Source organism: Pteropus medius, unplaced genomic scaffold (assembly GCF_902729225.1).
Source record: "Pteropus medius unplaced genomic scaffold, Ma_sr-lr_union100, whole genome shotgun sequence".
Taxonomy (NCBI): Eukaryota; Metazoa; Chordata; class Mammalia; order Chiroptera; family Pteropodidae; genus Pteropus; species Pteropus medius.
In genome coordinates this window covers 129,436-157,349 of record NW_024341755.1, presented here as the reverse complement: position 1 = coordinate 157,349, position 27,914 = coordinate 129,436, and the positions used below count along the sequence as shown (strand labels likewise).

The following is a 27,914-nucleotide window of genomic DNA, read 5'->3' as shown; positions in this document are numbered from 1 at the left end:
TTTCTAGCATAATTGAGTAAGTTTCTCAAAGAATAAGATTTTTTTTTTCTTTTTACACTCCCCAGCAGCCAAACATGCCCTGTCACTATGCTAGTTAGTTAGAGAATAAAACAAATATTTCTGAGACAAGGAAGTTCAGGTGGATCTGGAAGGGTGGTATTTCTGAGTACAAAATTCCTGATCCTATTCTGACAGTGTCGAGCATCTTAGGAGACTTGAAAACATCTCTGTTGGGTCATATAGCAATACCTTACCTCAGTGCAGCCTGTTACTGTCTAAATCTTGCTGAGAGGTAGAGAACTTGTGCCCTCGTTTTCCTTTCATAGTGAGGGAAACCTAACTGGGTCACACAGGGCAGCATCTGTGGGTGGAAAGACTCCTTATTTGAGCCTGTGGTAGGAGGGACAGAGGGCACAGTAAAGGCCAGGCTCTGAGTGAGAGGTGGCAAGGCAAAGAGTGGTGCAGATTAAGATGACAAATGCCAAAACCTAGTAGCAGTGGTTTGAATATTCTCCACTGGAGAAATGGAAAACAGAGAGGCTTCAGCAAGGGAAGAAGGTCATCCTGGCCCCAGGGACATGGCCAAAACTTGCTCTCTTGAGAAATGAGATAGCATGGAGAAATTCTGGATTAGGGTAGACAAACCATCTTTCTAAGTACAGCCACCATTGGCATTATGCAATGTAAACCCACAGAGTTTTGGGATTGGCTGATGAAGTTCTGATTGAGAGATCAGGAAGGAACTGTCCAAGCTCCTGATGGAATCTAATGGAGGGGGAAAGCCCACCCAGGAGGAAGCAGGAAGCCAACAGCTGGATTCTCTAGACTACACACTATTCACAGTGCCTAGTGTATATCTTCTGACTGTAGCACTTTATAGACAACCCAGTAGAAGATGTTGAAGATGAGGAAAGTGAAAGGAAAGACAGCCCGAGAGATGGTGTCAATCCTCTTGGCTCGGTCCACATAGAGTTTCCGCATGGTTTCTCCCTCCCTTAGAAGAGGGGCTGGAAGCTGGGTGCTATAAATTCCAGAACTTTCCTTCGGACCTCCATCCCTTGCCTGCAGGCAGTGACCCAGGCCATAGCCACGGAAATAAAAGCGGCTTTCTTGGATGATATCTTCTTCCTGGAATTACATGGAAGAAAAAGCAAAACTTGAGGTCATACGTCTATGGCAGAGTGATAGAGACCAGGTCGCACACGAAAATCCCATAGGTGAGGTTATGCAGATTAGGTGTCTGGGTACACAGGCCCACTGCATGCTTTTTTATAGCCACAAAACTACCCATGAGATACATGTATGCTAAGCAGTTATACATGGTACACATGGTATATGTTGCGATTCCACTTGCAGATAAGCCCCTAGCTGCCTTTTAAAAATGCATAACATCATTTAGAGCCATCTAAAACCCAGTGAAGTGTTGACTCATTGAGGGAGGAATGTCTCAACGTCGTTATCTCTGACTGATAATAAACAGAATAAACAGAACAATGAAAGCTTTAGAAAGCACAGCTGAAAATTTTAGACTTGGTGAACTTGACTTTAATGATTTTCAAGAACTGCAGAATTAATTCTCCTTGTATACAGTATCCTTTTAAAAATGGTTTATCTCAGCTCAAAGCTGAAAATTCCAAAAGTTTTAAATAACCTAGTGAGTTATCCAAATGAGGATAAAGTTGATTACTCTATTGCAGATACATATATTTCTTTGCAAACCAGCAGATTTTGACATAAGGATCAGTACATTTAGGGTAACATTTGTTACCCAATACACATTTCCTTCATCTATAGTACATGAATTGTGATGAACACATTAACACTGAAGAAGTAAATTTTATATAAGCACTAAGCAACGTAGCAGACTATACAAAGTTCATTTATCCAATAGTCAGCTGACAACTTTAAGTAGCTATAATAAAGCTGTGAGCCAAGAAATAATGACAGAAAGCTAGAGATAGAGATGGAGATGGAGATGGTGATGAAAATAGAGAGAGAGAGAGAGAGAGAGAGAGAGAGAGAGAAAGAGAGAGAGAACCAAAGTCCCTGAGTGATCAATAGAGGGGGCTTTATGCATATAAGAAAGCTTTGGGCCCCCACTCAGAGCCTATTTAGTCTTAGTTTATATACAACCCAAACATGCCTAATTTTGTCTACTTCTAAAGGACACACTGCCATCAGTGATAGTTCATAGCTTGGAAATTAAACAGAAGACAGGTAAGTATACATCAGAACCTAGAAATACTTTATTCAAAGGTGATTACAATTTTTAAAAGTATTAATGTTTATAGAAGTAAAAGCTTCAGCTATCTAAGAAGCCACCAGCAGTGAAATGCCCTCTTGTGGGATGGTTCCAGCTACCTTCTCGGTTTGCCCAGGACTGAGGGCTTCCTGCGATTGAGAACTTTCAGTGCTAAAACAGAATAAGTGTATGCATATCAAATGGGTGTGACATGGATATACATAAACTGTGGATAAAGTAGATTATACACATGTCGTGCAGTTAGGAGGACATCATAGATTCCTTATAACGGGACCTCTGCAGCTGTAGTAACACATTGAAAAGTGGCTTCATAGATGAGATGTTCATCTGGTGGGTCCCAGTGATCCTTGATATTACATCACTAGAAGGGCTAGCCTGTCACTGGGCATCAGGGGCAGGCAAGCTCAGGCCAGAGATTCACCAACAGATCCCATCTCTTTCTCTGCTTCCTGTGGGCTCATAGTAAAACTTGGGAAAGTCTTGTTCACTGCTGTGTCTCCAGTGCCTAATACAGTCTCTGCCATCTAGTATGTGCCCAGTAGATAGCAGTTGAATGAATGAATGGTCTGATAAGTCACATGCTTCAGATTATAGGACAGGGAATGGCTTTGTTCGCATGAAGCCAGCACCCTCTCAAGGTCTCAAACCGAAGAGTCTACTCAGAAGAGAATGTACTCAGTTACAAAGAGCTTGGCAGAAAAAAACAATTACTCCTTGCCCCATACCTGCACAATGTCCTGATGCCCTTCAGCATCTAGAAAGAGTGGCATATTTGGCATAGGAAAGAATCTCTTTTAAGTCTGCCCACCAGAGAGCTTTGCTATCTAATCCTTGATTTTGCCAGTCTCTGTGGAGAGAGCTATATGTGTGTAGGTCAGAGGCAATTCACTACTGTGGCTGTGCTTTGACCCAGAGTTATAATGGGGCAAGCCTTAGCTCTCTGCTCTAAGTTATTTATATAACCTCAGTCACCAAAGGCCTTTGCTCACCTCACCTGTATTCCTGAATTTATTTCCACAGTATTCCTGCCTGAGAGGTTGTGCGGGACCCATTTTAGAGATGAAGAACCAGAGGCAAACAAAATATCTCCCAAGTAATTGAAAAATGGGGATGTGGAAGGTTAAATAAGATGATTTTATTTTTTGCTTTCTAGTTCAGGGTCCCTCAGATCCCCTGTTCTCCACTGCTCATTCTGATCCCCTCCGCGCTGCCCCCATCCCCCACCAGCTAGAGGATATAAATACGGAATAATCTGTTTGCAAAAAGCTCTAAAAGAAAAAGTTGAATCCTACTGCTGTTTCTGTTTCTATAGATCTAATTATTTTCCCTTTTCTCCAATCACAGTAAGTCTAAAGAGAATTATTTGGAAATACTTCCCAGGCTGAAATTTTTTCTCACACAGGAGAGAAAATATGGCTGATAGAGTAAGCCATTCTTGGCTTTTTAAATAATGTATTGTACCACTTGTAGTTGAGAGAACGAAGATGAGTGGCCTGAAATCCAAGGGTAGGGGTACTGGATTTGGGTATTATCTATTTAGGCCCAATTCTGAAGTGTGTGTGTGTGTGTGTGTGTGTGTGTGTGTGTGTGTGTGTGTGTTAGGGAGGGACAATAGGGACTTAAACACCACATTGTGGTTTCCATGGCTATCGAAATAGAACATTTTTGTTGCAGTTATCTCTAAGAGTGGAGGGCTGGGGAGGTAGAGAGGGACGATATTCCAAAACCAAGCTGGGGAGGAAATGCACAGTGTGGGAGGTGAGGTGTTGAGATGGGAAAGAGTGATAGATATTGAGTGATAGGTATTGAAGTGAAGAGATTGGAGGGGCTGCTGGGAGAGGGAGAGGACTTGGCAGTATTCTTAAATTTCTCCTATTTCTCAAAGTATTTGATTAATAAAATGGCTCCTCTCAGACTAAAGACTGTTGATTCTCTAGCAGGAACAGTAAGGCCAAGACAGAGGTTCTAGAAATGGATTAACTCTACATAAGCTTTTCCAGCGTGCTTAGTGACCTCCAGGATCCCCACCCCACTACCACTCTACTGGGAGGGCAATGGCTTTAGGAAACTTGAAAAGGGACATAGACTAGTGGCACAGGTTTTGATTTTCAGGTTTTATTTACATTAATAATAAGCCCAGCCCCCTTTCAGGCAGGATCCAGGAGTCTAAGCAGAGCCCAGGCCGCTGTTATAACTTTGTCATAATTGAGCACTGGTTAGGATCAACTCCATTATGAGATCAGGATCAATCTATATATAATCAGGAAGGGATAGGTTGTGGGCAGTTGGGGTCTGAGAAGTGCAAGGGAGATGGTGGGACGAGTATTAACCTGAGGTAGCTCTATAGTAACTGCAGCAGTCTTCTGTTGTTGGGACACCCACACAGGCAATTTAGCTGGCAAAAGGACTCTGGAACTGGTTGGCAGCCTGCTCTTCCAAGATAGGCATTGAGAAGGCATAAAGATCAAAACTCCTATAAAAATTAGATTTTGGTAACTACAGGCAGGTTTGACATAGCTAAAGGTGAGGTAAGGGCAATTAGCTTAGAAAAGGGTACATCCTTATGCCTTTCTGTTAAGTCTGTGTATTTTTTCTAACCCTTGGCAATAAAAGCTTACAGGTTCTTTGAAGAATGAGTCCCACTCAAGGAGATGCAGTTATGGATCATTCCACTAGAGGGTGTGCTTCCCAGGGCCCAACTAAAGGATTAAAGCTGGGCAAGAATTGATATATTTCTATGGTGTCAGATGGAGACTAGATTTATTGGGGTGATCACTTCGTAAGTCTAATATGAATGTCTAATCACTATGTTGTACACCTGAAACTAATATAATATTGTATGCCAACTGTAATTGAAAAATAAAATTATTAAAATATTTTCTATGGATTGATATTGAACTCAGAATCCATGTTTGATTGTTTTTACCTGTTTGCTAATGATATTAGCCATAATAATAGTTATACTTGTTTTTTGTTTTTTTTCTTTATAGTCCAACCGTTTATGATTACTTAAACATGTATAAGATAACTGTTAATATTATTTTTATGGCTTATGTAAATGTTATACTAGATGCCAAATACATAAAAATGAGACAGTTGCATTATGATAGTCCAGAGGATAGAAATGATCCAGAGTTTTTTTCTCAATGAAGGCCCTAAGATCTGACTGCCTTCCATTTATCTGCCCTTCCATTTTTGGGAAAAATTCGACCTCCACTCAGGTTCCATGATTATGGCATTGCCCTATCCCCAATGGTTAACAAGACAATGACAATACTGAGACTTCTTAGGAATGAGCCTTCCTAGTGCTGTAAGACCACACTATCTGAACAGAAAGTTGGTCATCAATGCATCCTTTGGATTGATTTATGACCAAAAGGGAGAACTGTGAATGAAAAAAAAAGGGGTACTATGGAAAGTAACCTCACAGGTTGATCTGACCATAAGTTCCTAACTGGGTAGGTCATGGTAGGTAGTCATGCCCCAGACATATTACTTTAGTAAAAGTCTTATCTTTGCCTTAAGTAAGCCCTGTCCATTGTTTCTGTGCATCTAGGTTCATACACCTTTAAAATAAGCCATAACCATCCTCAAGAGAGCACATAACCTTGTTAACTAGATTTAATCCAATCCTTACCTTGCTTTCCCCCACCTCTATGTAATCTTTCTTGTGTTCCCTCCTTAATTTCAAGCGCACAAAAGAAACGGCGTAACTGTTATTCTGAGATCTTGCTTCCTGGCATATGTCATAGGATGGTTCAAATAAACTCTTAAAATTCATAAATTTCTAGAAACTGCTAAATGAAACTAGGAGCCCTGCCCTCAGCAGAAAGGGACCTTAGAAAGGGGTGTGAAATCTCAGAGGTAGTTTGTGAGATATTTTTAGTGAGGACATATGGTAGGGGTACCCCAGGAGCATCTGAGGTGGGATGTGGGGTGTTAGGAGGAGAGAAGAGCCTTAGTGCTTAGAGTGGCCCTGAATGGGAGCTCATATCATTATTTTCTCCCCCTCCTCCTGCCTCAGAGGTCATATGCTTTTGCTTCTTTGGCATTAGGACCTCCAGATTAAGCAGAAAACAAGGAGTCAGAGCTTAAGACAGACCAGAACTCTGTGTCTGATGATTAAGCGACTAGTATGTAGCTCAGCAAAGGCTTTTGGTTTTGCTCATAATTGGGCACAAGCTTCTGTGAGAGCGGCCCAGGCACCTCTGTTGCCATGACAACATACCTAGCACCTATTGTCTGGGCAATGGGGTAAACTGCCTGTGTTGTCATGACAACCAGATCACTATCCAATTTCCCCAGGTGATCACTCTACTGTAGAAGAAATGGGGTTAACAAAAAAGAGTGAGAGAGAGAGCAACAACTCATACCCAACAATTCTGATGTGTCCAATGAAGATCAAGGTGAAGAAATTCAACAGCCAGAAGAGGCAAACGGCAGTTTTTCAATTCCAGCTTAGCTATGGGGACCCTTTTATAATGCTCCCCTAGAAAAGCACCAATGTATGACCCTTGAATTCTTAACCACCAATCAGTAAATGGCAACTTGGGGTACCTTTCTCCTGGGTAGGAGCGACCATTACTAATTCTGAAAGCAATTTCATATTGACTAACTTGATAAGGTTCTAATAGTGGCTAACATTTTTTTTTCAGTGCTTATTATGTGCCAGGCACTGTTCTCATGCTCATAATCATTCTACTTTACTGCTCTACAGGGACTGATATCCTTTTGTACAGATAAAGAAATGGAATCAAAGGGGTTAAAGTACTTAGCTTATCTGCGACCAGCCTGGGGCTAGAATCAAGTGTTCCTGGTTGCCTATCTAGATCTTGCAGCCTTAAGTTGGGTCTTGATTTGTGGGAGAGTAGTAGAAAGGAAGGAGTCCTGGGGAGAAAGGAAGTGGGCCCCTTCCTAGTTATACAAACCATGTGTTGGCGCCTCTGTCTTCTTCGAAGTCTCATGTATTCCTTATGCTGACGGGAGACAAAATTGACAGCAGCATACTCAAGAAGGGCAGCGAACACGAAGAGCAGACACACAGCCATCCAGATGTCGATTGCCTTCACGTAAGACACCTGCAACATCCACGAACAGAGTAGTCAATCTTCTTGGAGTCCTTGGTCCATGACCTATCCGGTGGATTGCCAGCCCATATCAACTGCTTATTTTTCTTCAGTTTTATCCTGAAGATGCTTTCCATAACGTCCCATTGTCTGAGGGCCCATGTCAAAGAGATTGGGCTGTGCATCATCTTTCACCTCTCTGCACTCTCCACCCTCCACTTGCATCTGCTTTTCCTCCCTACACTTCTTTGCCTTTCTTTCTTCTTTTTGTACTTCTGATTATGATTCTGCTTCTTATTATTCTTTTTGTTCTTATCTTCTGGTTCTTTTCTTTCAATGACAGCAATGAACATGAATGCTGCATTTGTTGGTTCTCTGTTATCTCCTAGGGTCCTTACAGTCACGGTGCTAATTGGGCAGGTTCGTTATTCCCATGTGAGATATGTAAGGACACTTATAGCCTAGAGAGGAAAAGTCTTAGCCATGATTACCCAGTGCAAAGGTGTAATCTTGGGGTGTGGGGTTCTGGGCTTTCAATTCACTGGCACTGCCATTTACTTAGGCTGCAGTCTCAATTTCAAACTGGGAGTTCCTTCCTTTCCCTCCTCCACCCCTATTCTTCCCGTGACACTTTGTTTTGTTTCTGCTGTTCTTTGTGAGAGGCCCTGCTGAGGAGTGGAGCTCAGTGGTGAGGTGGGGCCTCATTTCTCACACTGGAGAGCAGAACAGGGCAAGGATCCTGAGGGAGTGCTGCCTCCTCCCACCCCCGGCTCTGGAAACTTCTCTGATTTCAAGGCACCATTGGCATCACCCATCCAGTCCTTAGTGCTCTCCTCTCACTACCTGCCTTGGCATCCATTAAGTGTTTTTCTCTTTCATTTCTTTTGTGCAGATTGAACACTCACCTCTTCTGGAACAGGGTCGAGGCTGGGTGGGGCCAAAAGAGGGTTCAGAACTCAGATTTATGATGTCCTCTCACCTGCTCAACTAGATTGACTCCCTACATAGTTGGAGCTGCTGAGATCACCCTAGGGGGCTTCCCAGCAGGAGCAAAATTGATGACAGACAACCTCTTTCACCAACCAGCCTCTACAATGTTTGACAGTGAAGGTACTGTAGATTCCAGGTAGGGAGCAGGTCTCACTGGATAAACCTTACACCTCCATGGTTTTTAAGCTGGGATGACCCCCTCAAGGGCATTTTGCAATATTTGAGACATTTTTGCACAATTTGCAGGGGGGAGGTGGCTACTGACATGGTGGGTAAAGGCCGGGACAATGCTAAACATCCACAATGCACAGGAACCCCCCTGCCCACACACACACACACCAGCACACACAAACAACAAGAAATTATCTTGCCTAAAATGGCAACAGGGCTAAGGTTGAGAAATCCTGCTCTATTTCTTTTAGGACAACTCCACTGAGGTGAGTGGTGGTGGTGGTGGTTTGCTAGGCAACCCTGATTAAGCATCCTTTGGTGTTTCCACTTTGCTATCTACTACAAAGAGGGCATCCTATTTCATTCACCATCTCCCAGTCCCATTGTGCCCCCAGGGATGTCGAGTAACTGCTATAAAGATTGACAATGGGGTAATGACAAGGGAGGTTCATAAAGGGCTTTGGACCATCGAAAGAAAAGGACACTTTAAGCAGCAGGAAGAAACTGTTGTTAATGATGAGTGTATCAATAATACTTCTTAAATATCTCCAGAATACATCCATTAACTGTCCTAGCTCATCTGAAGGACTGCAACAGTTTCCTAAATGGCCTTTCTGCATCTATGCTTGCCACCTCCAATGTGTTCTCCAAACAGAAGCCAGAGTTTTGTTTTGAAAATATAAATTTGATCGTATCACTTCCTTGCTACCAACCCTTCTTTGGCTTTCTATTACCCTTATACTTCCCTTAGCATGACACCTTAGTAGCACCTGCCTACTGCTTCAGCCTTGTCTCACCCCTTGCAGTCTATGACTCTGCCATAGTGAACTATTTCAATGGTCTCCCAAGGAGACAATCTCTCTCTATCTCTCTCTTTTACCTCAATAATTTTTACTTAAATATTCACTTCAGGTGCCATATCCTTGGGGAAGCCTTCCCTAATCATCCTAGTCTGGGTTGGTTGTCTCTGCTATATGTGCCCAGGTTATCTACACTTTCTTAGCATTCATCAAAGACAACTGAGCTCTTTGATGTCAGGGACTATTTCTATCGTGTCCACTGTTCAATCCCCAGTGCCTAGTTGAGTGCCTGGAAGTTGTAATAGTAAAATAGTAAATATTTTTTGGCTGGATAAATGGGTGGATGGATGAATGAATGGGTGGATAGATGGTTTAGCAATGTATTTGTTTCTGCTGGCTTCTGTTTGCTCTTTTTTCCCTCCTCACTACTACCTATTCCAAGAACTATGGACCATTTAGATAACAGGATCTCGAGAGAATTGGGTAGTTCCTCTGACTGCTGTGACTTTAGGTGTAATCTGTAAGACTGGTAGAAACTTCCATTTAGCCTTTCCATTCTGCATTGAGCCACCTGCAGTTGTATAGATCAAGAGCCTGCCAAAGAGACAGTGATCAGTGCCTTTGGGAGTCTCATTATGGCAAAGGAGTGATTTCCTGGGAGCATAAAGAACAGCCATCCTACCTGAGTTCTCTTACACAGTGAGCCTTTGTTTCTCTCATCCTGGACACTAGAGTTGTAGTGGGGGTGGGATTAGGGTAGTTTTCAGAAGATCCTGAACTGGCCCCACCTCTTCCCTTGGGGGTCTCACCACATCTAATGTTACACAAATCCAAGAGTGAGCAGAAGCTCCTTGACTTATTCAGTCCCTTGCTCTGTGGGGCTGGTCAATAAAACTATTTAGTTTGGGGTGCATGCCTACATATTTTGCTTACTGGCCAATGAGGCCATGAAAAGGTCATCAAAATCTGATGAGAAGGCACCAAATGCTGCAAAACAAAACAAAACCCTCCAATGAAGTCTATTTTTTCCAAATGAGGAAACTAAGTGATTCCTGGGAGCAAACTGATTGTGCTTACTCACAGGAGGGGGCTAGAAAAGGAAGTGCTCTTGGCAAAAATAAGGCATAAATTGCAATACCTCCCTGAGTTAGAGAAAAATCTCCTTTTGTGGCAGTGGCAATAAATTAAAAAAAGGGTTCCTAAGTCTGAACTACTTTTCTGCCTCTGGTCTTTATACTACCACAAGACAGCCATCACAGCCCCTTCTCGATACCCCTGTTCCTTTAGGAAACACATTTATAGGGAAAGATATCTGACAATTACCCCTCGGACACTTGATCCTAATTTGAAATTTGTCACCATTTATCTATAGAGGCATTAGACTACCTCGAAGTTTTCCTGGCATCTCAAAAATAATTGGGATCACCACCAGCTGCTTTAGCCCTAGATCTCCTACTCAGTTCTTTCTACTTTGATACCTAATAATTATAACAATAGCTAGTATTTACTGAGTGATTATTATATGCCAAACACTGTTCTGTGTTAATACATTGTTTTATTTATTTCTTGCAATAACCCTATGGAAAGTTAATACTCTTATTCCCATGTTACAGGAGAGGAGATTGAGAGGTTAAGAAATTTACTTAAAGTTACCATTCATAAATGATGAGGCTGAGATTTAACTCAAAATCTGCCTGAGTCTAATCCCCTTCTCTTAACCACTATTCACCCTCATATAGCAAATTGGATATATGATAATTTGGATGTTCAGATTACTCCCTTTTTAACTTCTCAGTAAACGTCTTCTTAGGAATAAGCTCTGGGAGAATAGAGATCACAGGGCCTGGTTCCCATCAAATCAGAGCAAGAAGGAATATGTTCACTATAAGATCAACAAGAAACTGTGTTGCATTTGCTTCCCATGATTTCTCCCAAGTACAGTGCCTGATACATAGTACATAGCATATTTATTTATGAAATTAGTGAATAGACTTGCTCCTTGATTTTCTCAGAGCCTTGCTGGCTATAAAGCTTTTGAGGTGAACTGTAAATTCCTTACATGAAGAGACAAGGCAGGGAAAACCTGGCCCAGTCCCACCAGCACAAATCTCTCTGCATAATCAAAACATCACCAGACTCCAGAAGATCAGAGTCCCCTGACTTTAACTGCTATTTGCTACCTTTTGCTACCTTAACATTTTCTCATCCCAAAAGAACAGACATTGTCTCTAGAACTCTTTGTAATAGTATCTAATTTCTGACATAGTAAGAGACAGGTGTAGGTTTAACATCGTTGTATTTCTTTGTTTCTTGTGGGCCATGACCTTGAGGTCATTCTGTCTCTCTGGGCTGTATTGTCTTCAACTGTACCAGGAGGGAAGGAGACTTTCTACTCACTAAGTCTTTTGATCTTGGACATGCTAGTATTTCCTGGTGAAAGTCAAAGTAAGTCAGACACTATCTCTACCAATAGCATCTGCAACCCAAGCTTCCACACTGTTAGCAATATGTTGTGGGAGAAGAGAATGCAGGCCACTTGTTCTTGCTCAATGGCTCTTCTCTACCTTATATCCAAAGAAAATAGTGAACAGGAAGGAACAGGGGATAGATGAGAAGTGGGGAGCTCTATGGCAAGCAAATTCTCCAGCATGTCTCTTCACCTTAGGCAAAGAGGCCCGGGAGCCAGAGCTCTGAGTGGTCATAGTGAGCACAGTGGTGATGCCTAGGCCCACCCGGGCAGGGGCAGCATCCATGTTGATCCAGAAGGAAACCCAGGACAGGATGACGATGAGTAGGCTGGGGATGTACATCTGAATCAGATAGTAGCCCATCTGCCGTTCCAGGTGAAACTTTACCTCGATGCAGGTAAATTTCCCTGCAAGGAGAGAGGTGACGTATGAGGTCCCAGGTCCCCAGCCTGCAGCTGAGCCCGAGAAGCAGGGCTAAGGCAGTCTTATTTCTGAGGGCCAGCCTCTGGGTACCTCGGCGGGGCCAATAAACGAACCTTTCAAAATGGCCCCAGGGAATGCCAAATGTATGTTTTGAGGAAGCTCTCAGAGACACCATCAAGGACTTGACCTCCTGTTCACAGCACTTTAGTTTCCAGTAGAAAGCCTTCCACATGACAGCACAGCAAGAAGATTAAAAGCAGGAGGGCTCCAGAGTCAGATTGCCTGGGTTTGAATCCTTCCATTGACTAGCTATGTAATCCCAGGCAAAACACCTAAGCTTTTTTTTTAATTAAAAAAAAAATTATTTTTAACATTTAAAATTTTTTCCTCCTTCCCTCCTCCTCTGCAGTGCACCGTCCCCCCTCCCCCGAACCACTAGTTCATTGTCCATGTCTATGAAAACACCTAAGCTTTTTGAGCTTCGGTTTCCTTACCTGTAAAACAGAGTAATAAATATCAACTCCATCACTGTATTATTGTGGGAATTAAATGACATAATGTATTTGAGGTGTCGGGCACATAGATAGCTGGTACTGTGATCATTATTAACAAAGCAATAAGCTTAGACTCTGCTCAAATCTCAGCAGCCTTGCTTGAGCTTGCTGGTACCCCAGAAGCTCTCTAGAAACAATGATTCACTGAAATAAACACTTCTTGTGTCTTAACCAAGTGAGAGCAGCCAGATAGCAAACACCTGGAAACAATGTCCAACAGAGACCAGCTCTGGACACCGGCCAGCAGATTCCCATAGAGCATCAGGCAGCAGCATTCTAGTCCACTAACAAAAAGTGCATTGGTTCCAGGCACATGTACCAATGCTCTGCCTCCTCTGCCACCCATTTTTACTTTAGTGTGTGATGCTTCCCATACTCCGAAGCTAAAAAAGCCCTGGTTCGGAGCTCCTCCCAGAAGTAGAAGCTCTGGCCTAGGCCTGCTGTTATCAAGCCTGTCTGATTCCCCAAGGCTAGTGATTTCATCAATGACTGATTATGGCTTTGACATGCCAGGGTGTGATACTGTGATCTACTGTTCCCTGAGTCCACCCCACCTCACCTCACCTCACCTCAGGCTTCTTGCCATGACATGCCTTTGCTAAGTATTCATATTTTCCTTCTTTCCTTCCTTCCTTTCTTTTCTTTTTCATTTTTTGGTAACAGCAATTTTGTTTTCATGATAAAATTCATACTTGTTTAGTAGAGAAAAAAGTGAGAAGTAGACAAGGAATAATAATATTCACAGGCTGACATTTACCAAACCTCTACAAAGTGCCTTGACTTTATATAGTTTAATCACATTTAAATCCCATAACAATTCTTTAAGGCAGTTAAAATTATTATTTTCCACTTTACAGATAGGGGTACTGAGGCTGGAAGAGATCAAATTAGGTTTCTCAAGGGTACCCAACTAGTAAATGGTGGAGCCAGAATTCAAGCTCAGCTCTGACACCAAAATTCTTTCTCTTATCCAATGTATCACACTACTTTAGAAACATTTTGTACTATTTCAGTTTAGGACTTTTAACTATGCATTTTGATTTGTTTCTTTTACCACAATATAATCATCTGTATACACAACTTCGAATAAAATCTTTTCCACTTGTTTTTTTCCCATGTCGATACAAACAACTTGCAAGCATTCTTTTAAAAGTCTGAGTAATACCTCACCAAGCAGATGCACTGTGTAAGTTACTTAACCTCTCTGTCCTATTGGTGGATAGGGCAATTCCAAGTTTTTGTTAGTACAAACAGTGACCAGGAACCTTCTTGGGGTCTAAAGTCGATATTATATTTTAGAATATTTCCTTATAATAAATGTCAAGGAATAGAAATACTAGATCAACAGGGAGGGAAAATATTTTAGCTTCTAGATTAAAGTGTCTCAAACGGTGCCCCCTGGACCACCTGCATCAGAATTCTCAGGATGGTTGTTCAAACACAGATCAGAATCTCGGAGAGGTAGAGCCGAGGGATCAACATTTTAACAGGCTCCTCAGGGGGATATAACGCACATCAAAGTTTAAAAACCTCTGACCTATATATGAATTGCCAAGTGTTTTTTTCCCCAATAAGGGTTATACCAATTTCTAGTCCCACCAGCATTTTCTAAATTCAATAGCCTGTTCCTCTCCCCACTTCTCGCATTCTCACAGACACAAACAAAGAAATTCATAGGGTGACACCCAAAGCATGTCAGCATACCATAGGAGGTACCCACAATTTCCCCTCTTCAGCCTGTAGCCTCTATCTCAGGCTCATAGCTCTTTGCAGCCAAATTGCCAGGGATAGGACGGGGCGGCATGGGGGATGAGGAAGCAGCAGGGGGTGGATGCTCAGGCAGCCCCTCCGTACTTCCTGGCCTATGTTTCACACCTGGGAACACAAGCCAGTTCGAGAGAATTGGGTGGTTGTGGCAATAGTAGAAGATGTGGGCAAGAAGCTGGCCAGTGCCAAAGGCCTATTCCCTCCTGGTTCAGTGTAGCCACTGACTACTCCCAGATGTAGAGTCCCTACCTTCCCCGCAAAGCCAGATCCAATACAGGTGGAACACTCCTGCCACTCACTGGCACAGGCCCATTTGTTCTGCAGCATGTGACAGGGATAAGAACATGAGCTTTGATTTAACTTTTTAGAAACTCACTTTTCTTTTTCTGAAAAGTGAGGCCGATAACCCTTACCATAATGAGGTAAGACATGTAAGGCACTTAGCACAACATCTGGCACAGATTGGACCTTCCATAGAGGCTGGCTGTCTTGCCACCTTCCCCTCAGCCATTTGGAGACCCTCCTGTGAGTCCAAGCCAGTAAAGATCCTGTTTTTTTACCTGTGTTGTAGTGCTTGGTACAATAGCCTAGATCCTTCTCATCTCGCAAGATAAACTGGGGCAAAGTTAGCCCCTCAGCCACCTGGACAGCAGGAGCATCTTCTAGCCACTCAAACATGAGGTCATTCATGGTGTAGCCAACTGAAATAACAGAGATGGCAGAAAGCTGCAGAGTGTAGGTGTTGGGTGGGGGTAGGGAGATGGTTAGAAGTGGCAGGAAAGACTAGATGAGGAGTAAGGCTCGGGTTTTAGGAGCTTCATGCTCATCTTAGAAAGGGAAACCTTTCTGAAGAGGGTACTTGGCCTACTGTCTCATGGGCCCATACTAAGTGGGTAAATTGGAAAGATTCTAGACTATTCCCTTACCTAGTTCTCAAGCTTTAGAAAGGCCCGAAGAGATATTCTGGCAGACTTAGAAAGTAGGTCAAAAAGGTTGGGAAAATGTCAAGGAACCCAGCTGGGAACCTCCTGCCACATCTCAAACCCAGAGGAGTAAGCATGTGTACTAACCACATATCTCAAGCCAAGGCAGCTTCAGAGCCAGGGCTTCTGCTACCTCACCCCAGGGAGGAGAGAGCTATTTATACCCTGCCAGTCATGCATGGGACAATATGCACACCATAGACTTTTAGCCAGGGCCCTGAACTGGGGCAAATTGAGAGCTAACATCAGAACATGCTAAGTTGTTCACAGAGAGCTAGCAATTTGTGAAGGTTCCTGCCATATATATGACCATATTCATACATGTCAGGTAGAAATGGGAGCAGAAAGAGCAGGACTCACAGGTGTCCAGAACAAGGCCTTGGCCCTGGGTAGCTGTGTGACTTTGGGCAAGTTACTTCCCCTTCTGCAAAATGCTACACCTACTTTTTAGAGTTGTGAGAGGATAATGGGAACCTGGACGTGAAAATGGTTTATGAAGTCTAAAGAGCTGACCACATAGGATACATTCTAGCCATCAAAGTTATTATATGCTGGAAATAGCCTGATGAGCCTTCTTCTCTGAGGACTGAGTGAATGTCTCCTGCTCTCGCAGTCTCACCTCACTCAGAAGATGGCAAAGGAGTGAATACAGGTGACAGTTTAGTCTTGTTGTCTTTTAGCTTCTCTATACTTGGGGCAGCTTCTACAGACTGGCACCTCTGCCATAGATTAGCCCTTTGCTGGCCTTGCTACTCTGGGCACTGTCCCATGCCTAGAACTGCCTATCTCTCTACAAAAGTTATCTGTATTCGTGAGGAATCAGGGTTCAGAGAATACCCCATCCCTGCCAACTCTGACATGATTATAGGCATCTTGGATGTCTTAACTGAGGAGGGAGTTGAGGTAGAATTATTTCAGGCACTGTGAGAGGAGCATATCTTTGGTCAGATGAAGTATCTCTCAAATTGAAAGCTACCATCCGGGCCTATAAGCAGCACAAGCACATTTGTATGTAAGGCTAGGGCCCTGTAGAACAGCCAGGACAGCAAATAGTATGGGGAGGGAAAAATACATGGCTCTTAGTCTCATCTGTGTCAATAACTGACATATTCTTGGCAAAGTTTTTCCTCACTCTGGGATGCCCTCTACCTGTCTCAAATATCATGAGATGGGTTAATAGCTAGGATCCCAGGCCTTGCTCCATGACTCTCTAAGAATACTTACAGCTCTCCAGCTGCATCGTGCAGGTCTGGATGTCCATGGGGAAGTTCTTGAGGTCCATTGGGCAGGACAAAATGAGTGTCAGCCTGGCAGGGACAATAAAAAAGATGTGACATCAGCTTGTTGGGGCCCAGCACAACACAGAGGACCCTCCTCCAACCCCTCAACTTCCATCTTGCTTCTTCCCCTTAACCTAAACTCTCTTGGCCGCCCACCAGGTGCACCTGATGCTGTAGAGCACATTCCCATTCTTGAAGATGCGCAGTAACTTATTGTCCGTGGTCACCTCATGGAAGTTGGCCCCTTTCTCATTGGCAAAGAACAGGTCTGGTTTCCAGATAGAGTCCAGCATGGAAGGATCGAGGTCCAGTGAGTCATCAGGATATTCTCGGTAGGCCAGGCGTGGGTCATTCCACTGCTGCCGCAAGAAGACATTAACCCGGTAGTCCTGGGAGGGTGTAGAGATGAGCCCATCAGAGACAGTGCTATTTCAGGGGCCCAACAAGCCTACATGGGCAGGAGGGCCATGAGGAGGAAATGCTGGGATCACATCTCAGGGGCAATGGGCATTTTCCACTGGAGAAGGAACTTGACGGGTTAATATGGCACAGATGGGAAAGGAAAAAGACATTTATTAAATACTATGTGCCAGACGCTACCAAGTGCTTTCTTTATGTGCATCATCTCATTTAAATCTCACATTCACCCTGTGATGAGGGTGCTGTTATGACCCCCACTTTACAGATGAAGGAACTGAGACAAGGAGAAATTTAAATAACCTGCCTAAGATCACATAGCTATTTGACGGGAGAGTCAAAATTTGAACACAGGTTTTTTGATTCTAAAGTCTGTGCTCTGTACCAAGCTATCCTTAGGCCAGACTGTCTGCTGCTTAAGCTAGTCTGCCTTTACGCTGAAACCCTGGGCTGGGGAAAACTTTCCTCCCAGTGACCCACTTCACACATACTGTGGCTTTAACCACGACCACGAAACTAGAAGAGGACAGCAGAGGGAGAAAAGATTTTCTCTTTGGAAGGCTTCTCCCATTCACCCTAGAATGGATGTGGGAAACAGGAAGACCTTACCATGGTAGTCTCGGTGACGGAACCAAAACTGTTGATGAAGATGTTGCAGGTCACATTCACAGGTGGGCCTAAGGGTAGCAAAGAACAGCTATATTGGCAGGGCATTCCAGGAGGCTGGGAGCAGGTTCCAGGACACCTTCTCTGAGCTTGAGGCCAGAACACTGCTGGGAGAGGGCAGTGCCAGCTACACAGGTCTATGGGCAATGGGGAGGGGAGGCTTCTTCTGAGCTGTAAGAACTAGCCCTATACTTCCAACCTCTTATTTTTGGGGCAGACAATAGGAGCTGGCTCAGCAGTGTGTCTCCAAAAAGGAGTGGGGAGGGAAGAGTTTTGTAAGATAAATTCTTCTTACCTTTAAAATTGGGCCGAATCCTGGCATCATATCCAGATGTCCGCCCCATAAGTTTGTCCAGGAAATCAGAGGGAGACATGGGCTGGGACCCCTTGGTCCCAGATTTGACTTCCTCTTTTGCCAAGGCCACCCTGGACAGGAGAGATAAAAAGCCTGAGGCCAGTTATATTCTGCCTTTATCATAGACCCTTTCTTTTCCTGTCCCCAACCACCTCTGGCTGGTCTCCCCATCAAGCAAGAGGATGGGAGAAGATGGGTCTTTGGGTGCCCATTTGCAAAATGAGGAGAACAGAAACAGTCATAAGCCAACATGGCAGCTCAACAGTTAGTTTTAAAATATGGCTTTCACATATATTAGATTTTTTTTTACCTTCACCATTCTCAGTGTGATGGGAGCGAAGACTATTATTTTCATTTTACAGATGAGAAAACTGAGGCTTCCAAAGGAGGAGTAACATGTGGGATTGTGCATTGGTATAGCCACTATGGAAAACAGTATGAAGGTTCCATAAAAAATTAAAAGTAAAACTACCACATAATCCATCAATTCTACTTCTGGGTTTCTAGCTGAAGAAAACAAAAACACTAATTTGAAAAGATATATTCACCCGTATGTTCACTGCAGCATTATTTATAATAGCTAAGGTATGGAAACAATCTAGGTGTTCATCAATAGGTGAATGAATAAAGAAGAAATTGCACATATATACAATGAAATATTATTATTCAGCAAAAAAAGAACGAAATCTTGCCATTTGCAACAACATGGATGGACCTAGAGGGTATTATGCTAAGTCAAATAAGTCAGAGAAAGACAAATATCACATGATTTCATTTAAATGTGGAATCTAAAAGAAACAAACAAACCAAAAGAGGGCTGACTTGCCCAATGTCTCGGAGCTGGTGAGTGACAGGATTAGGACTCAGACCTAAGGCTGAGGACTTATCCAGTGTTCTCTTTCTGAAGATGCCTTGAATGAACTCAAAGAAGGGTGATGACTCACTAGAAATAATGTGGCCATGGCAGTTTTGCCCATCTGGCCTAGCCAAGAATGGGAAGTGCTCAAGGATAATTGCATCCCTGAGAGTTGTTTTCAATTGCTTGGTCTTCATGCTGAGCTGCTCAGGAGCTAGGGCCCAGCTTCTGGAGAGGGAGGCTTGGCTTCTGGCCTTTGCTCCAGCAGGAAGCTATGTTTTGAGCTGGACCACAGTTCAGGGTTATGGCAGCTGCAGGCAGGTAAACTCATCTTGGCAACAAAATAGTGGGGAAGCAGGCTCTATGAGCATGGACAAGTCTCCCAGTAGGCTGGCCATGCTGATAAGTTCAGTTTCCCTCCTCCAACAGCTTGATTTTAAGGAAAGAGCCAGTGTGCTTTGGCCTAACCTAGAGGCCAGCTCCATTTTTCCCCTGACAAGTTTTCCTCTAAGAGCAGCAAAGCTTCTTCCACATGCCTGCTTGTTTGTTTACCAGTCAACAGCTAGAGGAGGGACCAGGAGCTCAGCAAAACCTTGAGTGCAAGAGTGAGGCTCAATCTGAGCTCAGGTTGGATTCCTGGCTGGACCCCATGCCTCCTGCTTTTCCTGCAATCACCACTGCTTTAGAGGTTAAAGCTAGTTCCTGTGGGGCTGGCAGCAAGGTGACTTGAATCTTTCTGGATTCAAGTCTCCTTTGAGCGAGCAGGCTCCTCTTTCACAGTAAATATCTGCACCCGTCAGTAAAAGAATAATAAAAATAGCCAAAGCATCATGCTAAGTGCTTTATTCACCTTATATAGTTTAGTTCTCACATCAGTCCACATCAATCCTCTCAGTAAGTTCCATTACTATCCTGATTATATAGATGAAGAGAGAATCAGCAAGGTGAAGCAACATGTTCATGATCATAGAGCTAGTAAATTGTAAAGTCAATATTCGAACCCAGAGCTATTGACTTCAAAACTAAGTTCATCTACCACAATACCATGATGCAAGCGGGCCATGGCTGGCTGCCAAGGAAAGGAACCAGAGTGGGAAAAGGTCAAGGAAGCCACACCCTGACGTCCTAAAGTCCTGCCTCCTTGAATTCCCTGAGTAGGAGGAAGTCTTTATCCTGGACACAGAAGCCACCTTGGCTCCAAGCAGAAGCTGCTAGAGCAGGTGGCCTAAGGAGATCGAAACTCCAAGAAGGCTAGTGGTGGGAATGAGGCAAGCAGAAGTCCATGGCTTCATCACAGGGTATCCACACTGACCAGGTGCTGCTGGCCGTCAACCACCTGCCTGCTGGCAGGCCACATGGCCCTGCATGCAGAGCAGCCAGACCCTTACCACTTTCCTCAGTCCTACTCTCAGGTCACTTCTTCTGGTAGCCCCAGCCCCATCCCCAGGACCCTGGCACAGGCTGTGGGCTCAGCTATCTTGGGCCCCAACCTCTGTTGCAGCCCTTCTATTCTGGGGTTACCTTGTCTGTGGACCTGAAACCAGAGTCACTGTGTATAGCCACTACTTCCTCCCTTTCATTCCTGGAAAGTCCTAAATGCTGGCAGACTTGAGAGGTTCCAGAGCTGAAAATCTTGCTCATGCAAAGCCCTGGGGTGGAGCCGGGAGAGAATTCTGATTCTGCTCCTGGGTACTTGAATGACATAGGACAGGTCACTTCCCCTCTCTAGGCTTTAATTTCCATATATGTATAATAATGGACTTTGACTCAAGACTTCCTAAGGGCCTGTCTTGGTTTAATTGCTCAAGTGGGAATGCTGCTGCTGGAGCTTGGGCCTGGAGGCAGCTGAGCTGCCATTCTACTTTGGGCTCCTTTTCACTCTTCAGAAGTTTCCGGCGTCACATACATTGCATCCCTGCCTGTCAGCCAATGTGTTTGGAAGCAGTGAGGCAGGAGGCTCCTCAGAGGCAAATCGTCTCCTGGTGTTCTCGAATTAAGAGGAAGAGCATACTGTGGTTGCCTTTGCCCCTCCTCCACTTTGAGAGGTACTCTTCTTATGACCAGTTCAGCCCAAACCACAGCCATCTTTCTTCCTTAGATCATCCTGTCCACCTAGACTGCCTTCTGGTCTAGTGAGAAAGTGGGAATGAGTTAGGGGACATTTATAGGGAGCATTTCTTGCCCATGAGGCCAGGAAATGACTGCCATTTAGTGCTCCTCCAGGGACAGCCAACAGCCATGTGTACACAGGCAAGGCGACTGCAGAAGGCCAAGGTATGGGCAGCCCAGATTCATTTTTATGTGGTTTTAGGCAAACACCCTGCTACTTGAAGCCTCTTGGGTGGGTAGCTGGCAGATGTTGGTGTCATTTTTAGGGATCTCAGCAGTGTGTGGCCAAGCTGGTAGGGAGATAGGGTTGGATGGCTGGCAGATGGCCTTCATTCTAGGGCTCAGGTACCTAGCCCCTCTCCAGGCCCAGAAATCTCTCATCCATGCAGAAGCCTTCCCACCGGCTCCAGAGCCCTGAAATACTTCATGAAAGGCTCCTGGGTCCTGACTGGGGAGAGGTGTGTCTGCCCCTGGAGCTCTCCAGACTGTGGGCTTTTTGCAAACTTAGAGGAAACTGTTCCAGACACCTCTGCTGTGCCACCCCATCCCCCGCCAGAGTTTGCATGCACCTCCTTCTCACCCCCACTTAGCTCACCTGAGGAGGATCTGCCCTGGCAGGGTCCAGAGGAGAAGGAAGGAGAGGATTGCAGGAAGGCGAGTTGTCATTTCGTAGGGACCCTGGAGCCCTTTCTCAGCCTGGCTGCCAAGGTGAGAGGGGATATCCTGCAGGGACCGTTGAAAGTACAGAGCCTTCCTCCAACTTGGTCAGCTCACAAGGAGCCCGCGGGGCTGGGTTAGGAGTTGTGAGCGCTCTCTTTCTTCTCTGCTCTCTTCTCCTCTGCCCTGCTATTATCAGTCAGGGGCTAGAACTCTTCCCCCTGGAAATGATCCTGACACAAATAACCCTACTGGCTCCTGCTCTGGCTCGCCTGGGCTCCGGAGGGCCTCAGCTTGCCAGCCAGAGCTGGAAGAGATTCTCTTTGGGCAGCAATCACTCTCCAAACCCTGGAGAGTCTTGGAGGGGAGGGGGAAGGGAGACTGGTAGGAAGACGTTTCCCTCCCTCCCGCCTCCCCCCAGATGCACCCTCTGAAAGCAGCAATTTAAAGGCACAGTCACCAGCAGCTGGAATGGGGTTTGGAGTGCATCCTGTGCTGGAGAAGGGCTGGGACTGCCGCTGCCACCTGGAGAGGGCCTGAGGTGTTCTGTCCAGCTTATAATTCTCCAGCTGGAGTGCATGCAGGATGCTCTGCTCTCTGCTTCCCCGGCAGCTTCCCTTTTAACCCAGAGCCAAGCCAGGGCTGAACTGTAAAGTTCTAATGATTTTTATAAGTGGTAAAAATACCTGAGAGGAGGCACTGGGTATTCTCAAGCTGATAATTTCAGGTCTGAGAGGAGGTGAGGTAGAGGAGGCCAAAGGCAAGGGTAGATTTTCTTCAACCCTCTGGATGGAGGCATAGGGGATGGAGGATATAGAGGAACCTCGGATTCCTCCTCATATGTGGTCTGCTTGCCTGTCAGTCTCTTTGTCTGCCTGTCTGCCTCAGCTCCTTCATCCTTGCAGATGTGCGTCGTTTTTCCTTTCTGCTTCCCTCCCTCAGGTTGTCTCTGGTAAGCCTGGCTGGCCCTTTGTAGCTCTCGAATCCTTTCTCCAAAACCCTTTCTCCAGCCTCCTCGGCTATGGGTAAGCAATAGGTGTTACTGTCAGGGCAGGCCTGGCACACAGCAGGCTTTGCAAGCTTCGGAGGAGTCAAGGGGGCCAAGAGCAATGACCTAGAGGCCAGCAGCCCTGGACAGAGGAGAAAGGCAGGGAGAGTGGCCATCTCCTCTCTTGCCTCTGCCCATTTGCTTACAGCATCCCCTGACGGACCCTTCCTCAAACTTGCCCATGCATCATCAAAACTGTTCTGGGACTTCCCCAAGAAGCCCTCCCTTTTCCCCTCTTTTGCTCTATTCTCTGCCTCCCTCTCTCCCTGAAGCTTTCCTTCACCTATCTTCTCTCCATCTCCATTTCCCTCCCCGTTTCTCCTCTGTGTCTCATCTTCTATGTCTGTCTCCTTCTCTTCTTTCGCCCTCACTTTCTCTCCATTCCTATTTTTTCTCAACCTCTCATCATCTCCATGATCTCACTCTCTCCTCCTAAATCATGACAGTGAGAAGCCAACGGTTTTCATTTCTTCTTCAGTGGAAACTCATACATCCCCTCTGCTGAGTTCTGAGTGTGTGCTGGGGGGACATGTCCATGGCACTTTATAGAGGTCAATCCCAGAGCTGCTCACAGCCTCCCAGCCTCACCAGAGAGGGATTTGTGGGGATTGCAAGCCCCTCAGCTGGGGCCCATTGGGTACATAGAGTGATTAATGAGACAAGGCAGTGATGGGTGGAACTTGTGCTGCATCTCTCTTGTGTCTGTGTAATTATTAAAGAAGAGGAATTTTTAAACCACAAATGAAAGGGAAAGAAGATAATTTTAAAGAATACATGCTGAAATGTTGATGGGGGACCTGGGCTTTTGGAATCAGAGCTGGAAGCATTACAAGCCTCAAATAATGTTTATATGGCCAATAAATACAAAGCACTAATTTTCCTAAAAACATCGTTAGCAGTCTTTTTCTCTCCTCTCCCTCTTTCCTTGCTTTCTGTTAGCATCACAATCTTTATTCCAAAGGCAGGAACCAAGCCTTACTAAATTTCCCAGGGCAGGACTCCAGGCTAAGGAACTAAGGGCAGGTGGGGATGGGTGGTTTGGGAGACACTTGTCTTCTCTTTTCAACTCACTCTTTTTTACAAACCTAATCACGTCACTTCTGCTGCCTCAACTGTTCCCTACTGCACTTAGGCTGAGGTTCAAGGTGCTTCATGATTTAGTCACTCTTCTTGTCCCACTGATGCATCTAGACTCGCCTGTCTCTCCAGCTTTTGCATACTTTCACATATTGTTCCCTCTACCAAAGCACTCTTCCCTCTACTCTTACTCATCCTTCTAGAATAAGTTTTGTCACTTTCTCATGGAGGACTTTTTGAACTGCCCTTACCTCTTCTCAGGTCTGGGTTAGGAGACCTCCAATGTGTTCCCAAATGACCCTGGCCTTCTCCTGTCCCAGCACCCCTCACATTCCATTACAGTGCGTACTTACTTGCCTCTCTCTCTCACTATTCTACGAGGCTATACCATGAGCTTCCTGTATTATTCACCAAATCCCCGGGGCCCAGCCCAGAGCATGGCATATTATAGGCAATTAGTATACATATGTTAAAAGATGCATCCAGAGATGCTTTTAACTGTGCCTCTGCATCTTTGTAAAACAAGAATGAGAAATTTGACACACAGAAGGCCAGCATGAGGTAATGGTAATAAGGAGAAAGGAGGAAGCGATTTTCCTTTCCTTGTCCTTTAGGCCTGTAGCATCACACTCGGTCATCTGGAATTCTTGGCTAATGGAAGACATAGGCCCCTGAGGATGGGTACATTGTTTTGGTGTCACCTTCTGTGTGCCCAGTGGGATCCTTGAATGCTGAGAGCAGAGCAGGATCAGCTTGCTGGGAAGAAAGATCCCTTCTTATGAGAGGCTGTCTCATTGACCAAATGTCTGGCTTTTCTAGGCTGCTGGAAGTGGACTCTTTAGGAGAAGAAAGGAGGAAAGAGAAGCAAAGAATTGGATAGGTTGCTCCTAGGAGTTGATAAGCAGCAGGAGAGATGCCTATTTGAGAGTTCCCTGTACCAACAAGAAGCTTTACTCTCTCACGATGACCTCAGTATTTTCTGGTCTGAGAAAGGTACAAAGTTGTGTCCAGTCTTTTTTCTTTTTATTATCAATTTATGGTTGTGTATGAATCTTCATGCACCAAAACGTATTACACCCATTTCCTGTTTTGCAATTAATTGGCTGTCATATTGGTCCAAGGACTGGCATTGTTGAGGTTATGTAGAACTACCACAAGCAAAATGTTTTTTTCCAGGATGAAAGATACTATTTCATCCTGAAAAAAAAAAAACAAACAAACTATGGAGCTGCTAAAAATGGATTAAGCACATTTTCATAAATGTTTCATTCCAGGAAAAAGTGTGTCACAATTCAGCCCTATGTAAGGCAAGTTGCAATTGCACCCTCTTGACAAGCAAGTTTCCTGAAACCTCAGTCTGAGGAGCAGTGTCTGTGTTGGGATGGTATTATCTGGTGAATTCAGTGACTTCTAGGGCTTAATTTTGGGGGCCAAGTTGAAGAATCATTTGGCAAACCTTCCTAGACACCCCCCGCCATTTTGCCTATCCCACTTATTGAAGTAGAAAGCAGTCTGAGGGGTACCTCGAAGAGCAAGTTTTGCCCCCAATCTGAGGAAATTCCCAGAGCATTAGCTACTTTTCAGAAGCATTGGGGTAAGAAGTTGTGTGCATGCGTACGCGTGTGTGTGTGTGTGTGTGTGTGTGTGTGTGTGAAATAAAAGACAGATGCCTTTTTAAAAAATCTGCTGAAGAGGACCACGGAATTTTAGTTGAATCTCAAAAGAGCAAGGCTGCACCTTTTTGCTATGTGTGTTTTTCTTTTCAGGGTCATTTTCAACTTCCAAGGATGTGACAGTTTACTCGAAAGTGAAGGCTCAATCTCTGGTGCTGAGAGAGTGCTGCTGGCAGAGGCAGGAAGCCCTTTCACCCTTCAGACTCATAGTGTGCATGCATAGTGTGTACAGGTTGTAGTGGCGGTAGGAGTTTCGCAGTCCTTGATTTAGCTTGAGGAAGGAAGAAGAAAAAAAAATGATAGATGTGTTAGACATGTTCGGTGCTCTCTTAAGACATGGATTTTGCAGACAAAGCCTGGGGTATCTAAACTTGTGGGGGAAGCCCATGGAGAAGTTAATTGAACTCCTCCCCAGTCCTCAAAGAGAAACCAGGTATCAGCACCATGATAGCACTAGCGAGCACTGATCCTGTCTCTGTTGCTGGGCTGTTTAGTGTCCAGAGGACAACAGAAAGATTTAGCTCCAGCCAGGGAAGGTATATTGACTAGCACCCAGGTATACACCATTTCTCCCCTGCTGGACCCTCAGAATCATTACTCATCCCATCAGTCACTTTAGAGTAATTCACTAGGTGTACAGGAGAGTTATTAAGGTTTCCACAGATCTTCCATTGACTATCCTTATCTCTTGGCTCTCATAACTCTGAAACAACCTTTTTCAGAGATAATAGGGCCTTATCATTCCTCTCCTCAAAAGTAAATTGTTTTTCACTTCTGATCATGCTCATGAATATCTTATTTCACTTATTTGTGGATTGTGATCATCTATGCCGTATAAGTGTGAAGACTTTATATAACATAAAAGCAACAGAATTTGGAAAGGTGAATAAATATTTACTGTGTGGAATGGATAACTTTCCCACTAATTAATACATGAACTCGACAAATATTTATTGAGTGCAAATCATACACCAAATATTCTAGGTGCTAGAGATATAACAGTGAACAAAACAGATGAAGTTCATCCTTCATGTAGCTTACATTCTAGTGGGATAGTAAAGTACAGTTGAACCTTGAACAATGTGGGGGTGAGGGGCACTGAAATCCTACAGTCGAAAATCTGCATATAATTTTTGTCTCCCCTCAAACTTAACTACTAATAGCTTATTTTTGACCTGAAGCCTTACCAATAACATGAACAGTCATACACATACCATGTTATCATAACATACACATATTTTGTATTTTATATGTGTTATATACTGTATTCTTACAATAAAGCAAACTATAGAAAAGAAAATGTTATTAAGAAAAACCTAAGAAAAAGAAAATACATTTATAGTACTGTACACATTTATTGAAAAAAATACATGTATAAGTGGACCCGCACAGTTCAAATCCTTGTTGTTTAAGGATCAATTGTAATTCTTTCTCCAAGAAGATTCTGCATGAGTCATCAACAGTGGTACAGGGCTTCAGTACCTCTCAGAATATTTGAATTGGGCATTTATTACATGGCTTAGAAAAAAGAGACACTACTTTTTAGCAGGCAGAAATGATTTTCATTTCCACCAATCCCAGAATCTGTCTGCTAGTCGCATCACACAGGTCATCACTTGCTAGACACCCTTCCAAGAAGCTTATCCTCCAACAATCCAACCCTAAACAGAATACACATGTTCAAGTCCCATGATATCTCTGGTAATGCATGCATATTTGTCTGTGACTGCTAATAAGCACCTTCCTCACTAGGAGAGTTAGGAGGATTAACAGCACTCAGCACTCATGCTGTGGTGCTTCTCTAAGTGGTCTCCAATTTTTTAGAATTCTCTCTCTCTCCCCTTCTCCCTTCCTTTCTCCCTCCCTCCCTCTCTTCTGTCTTTGCCTTTCCTTCTGTCTTTTTTTTTCTGTTTATCATGAATAAATTCAATGTTGCAATAGGACATTGGACACTAAAGTAAAAAAAAAGTTAGTTGGTGACTACATAGAAAGCTGAATTTGCATTAATGATACCAATCATATAGTTATAGTTAAATAATCAGCAAATTTTATATGACAAGAATTAGAAATTTAACATTAGAGATACACTAGTTTAATCTTGCACTACTGTAGTGTTCACCATCTGGGTAAACACATGCGAGCGCATACAGACAAACACACACATACAGAGCTCTCCCTGATAATCTGAAGATAATGCCCCTGCTGCCAGCAATATGTGAGTGTGGCTGTGGAGTGTGATGAAGTTGGGGTGTGATGAGTAGTCCTTTTCATCCTGAGTGCAAGTGGATCTT

The 27,914-nt window shown here is 44.2% G+C and overlaps 1 protein-coding gene and 1 long non-coding RNA gene across 3 annotated transcripts in view; one reads left to right on the top strand and one right to left on the bottom strand.

Moving 5' to 3' along the window:
• The window catches only part of LOC120594371 (uncharacterized), a 42,023-nt gene extending 16,975 nt beyond the window's left edge, over positions 1 to 25,048 (top strand). The window contains exons 3-4 of one of the 2 annotated variants that reach the window (XR_005650555.1): positions 8,222 to 8,455; positions 24,770 to 25,048. This is a non-coding gene — a long non-coding RNA (uncharacterized LOC120594371). Of the gene's footprint in view, positions 1 to 4,876; positions 5,094 to 8,221; positions 8,456 to 24,769 lie in introns of those variants that run through there. The other variant, XR_005650557.1, reaches the window with a different exon arrangement.
• On the bottom strand, positions 847 to 21,834 carry LOC120594294 (glycine receptor subunit alpha-4). Its single transcript, XM_039852306.1, has 9 exons — positions 21,764 to 21,834; positions 18,144 to 18,274; positions 17,792 to 17,859; positions 16,931 to 17,154; positions 16,710 to 16,792; positions 15,063 to 15,203; positions 11,951 to 12,165; positions 7,192 to 7,341; positions 847 to 1,128 (listed from the first exon to the last, which is right to left on the bottom strand). The coding sequence occupies exons 1-9, from the start codon at positions 21,832 to 21,834 to the stop codon at positions 847 to 849; spliced, it is 1,365 nt and encodes a 454-aa protein (XP_039708240.1).
• Positions 25,049 to 27,914: the final 2,866 nt, after the last annotated feature.

Excerpts from the sequence above, each read along its gene's own strand:
- LOC120594294 (XM_039852306.1), bottom strand. The coding sequence starts at position 21,834 with ATGACAACTCGCCTTCCTGCAATCCTCTCCTTCCTTCTCCTCTGGACC. Across the intron at positions 16,793-16,930 it reads AATGTGCTCTACAGCATCAG|GCTGACACTCATTTTGTCCT; the intron begins GTGCACCTGGTG and ends TGTCCCTGCCAG. Across the intron at positions 1,129-7,191 it reads GACAGAGGCGCCAACACATG|GAAGAAGATATCATCCAAGA; the intron begins GTTTGTATAACT and ends ATGTAATTCCAG.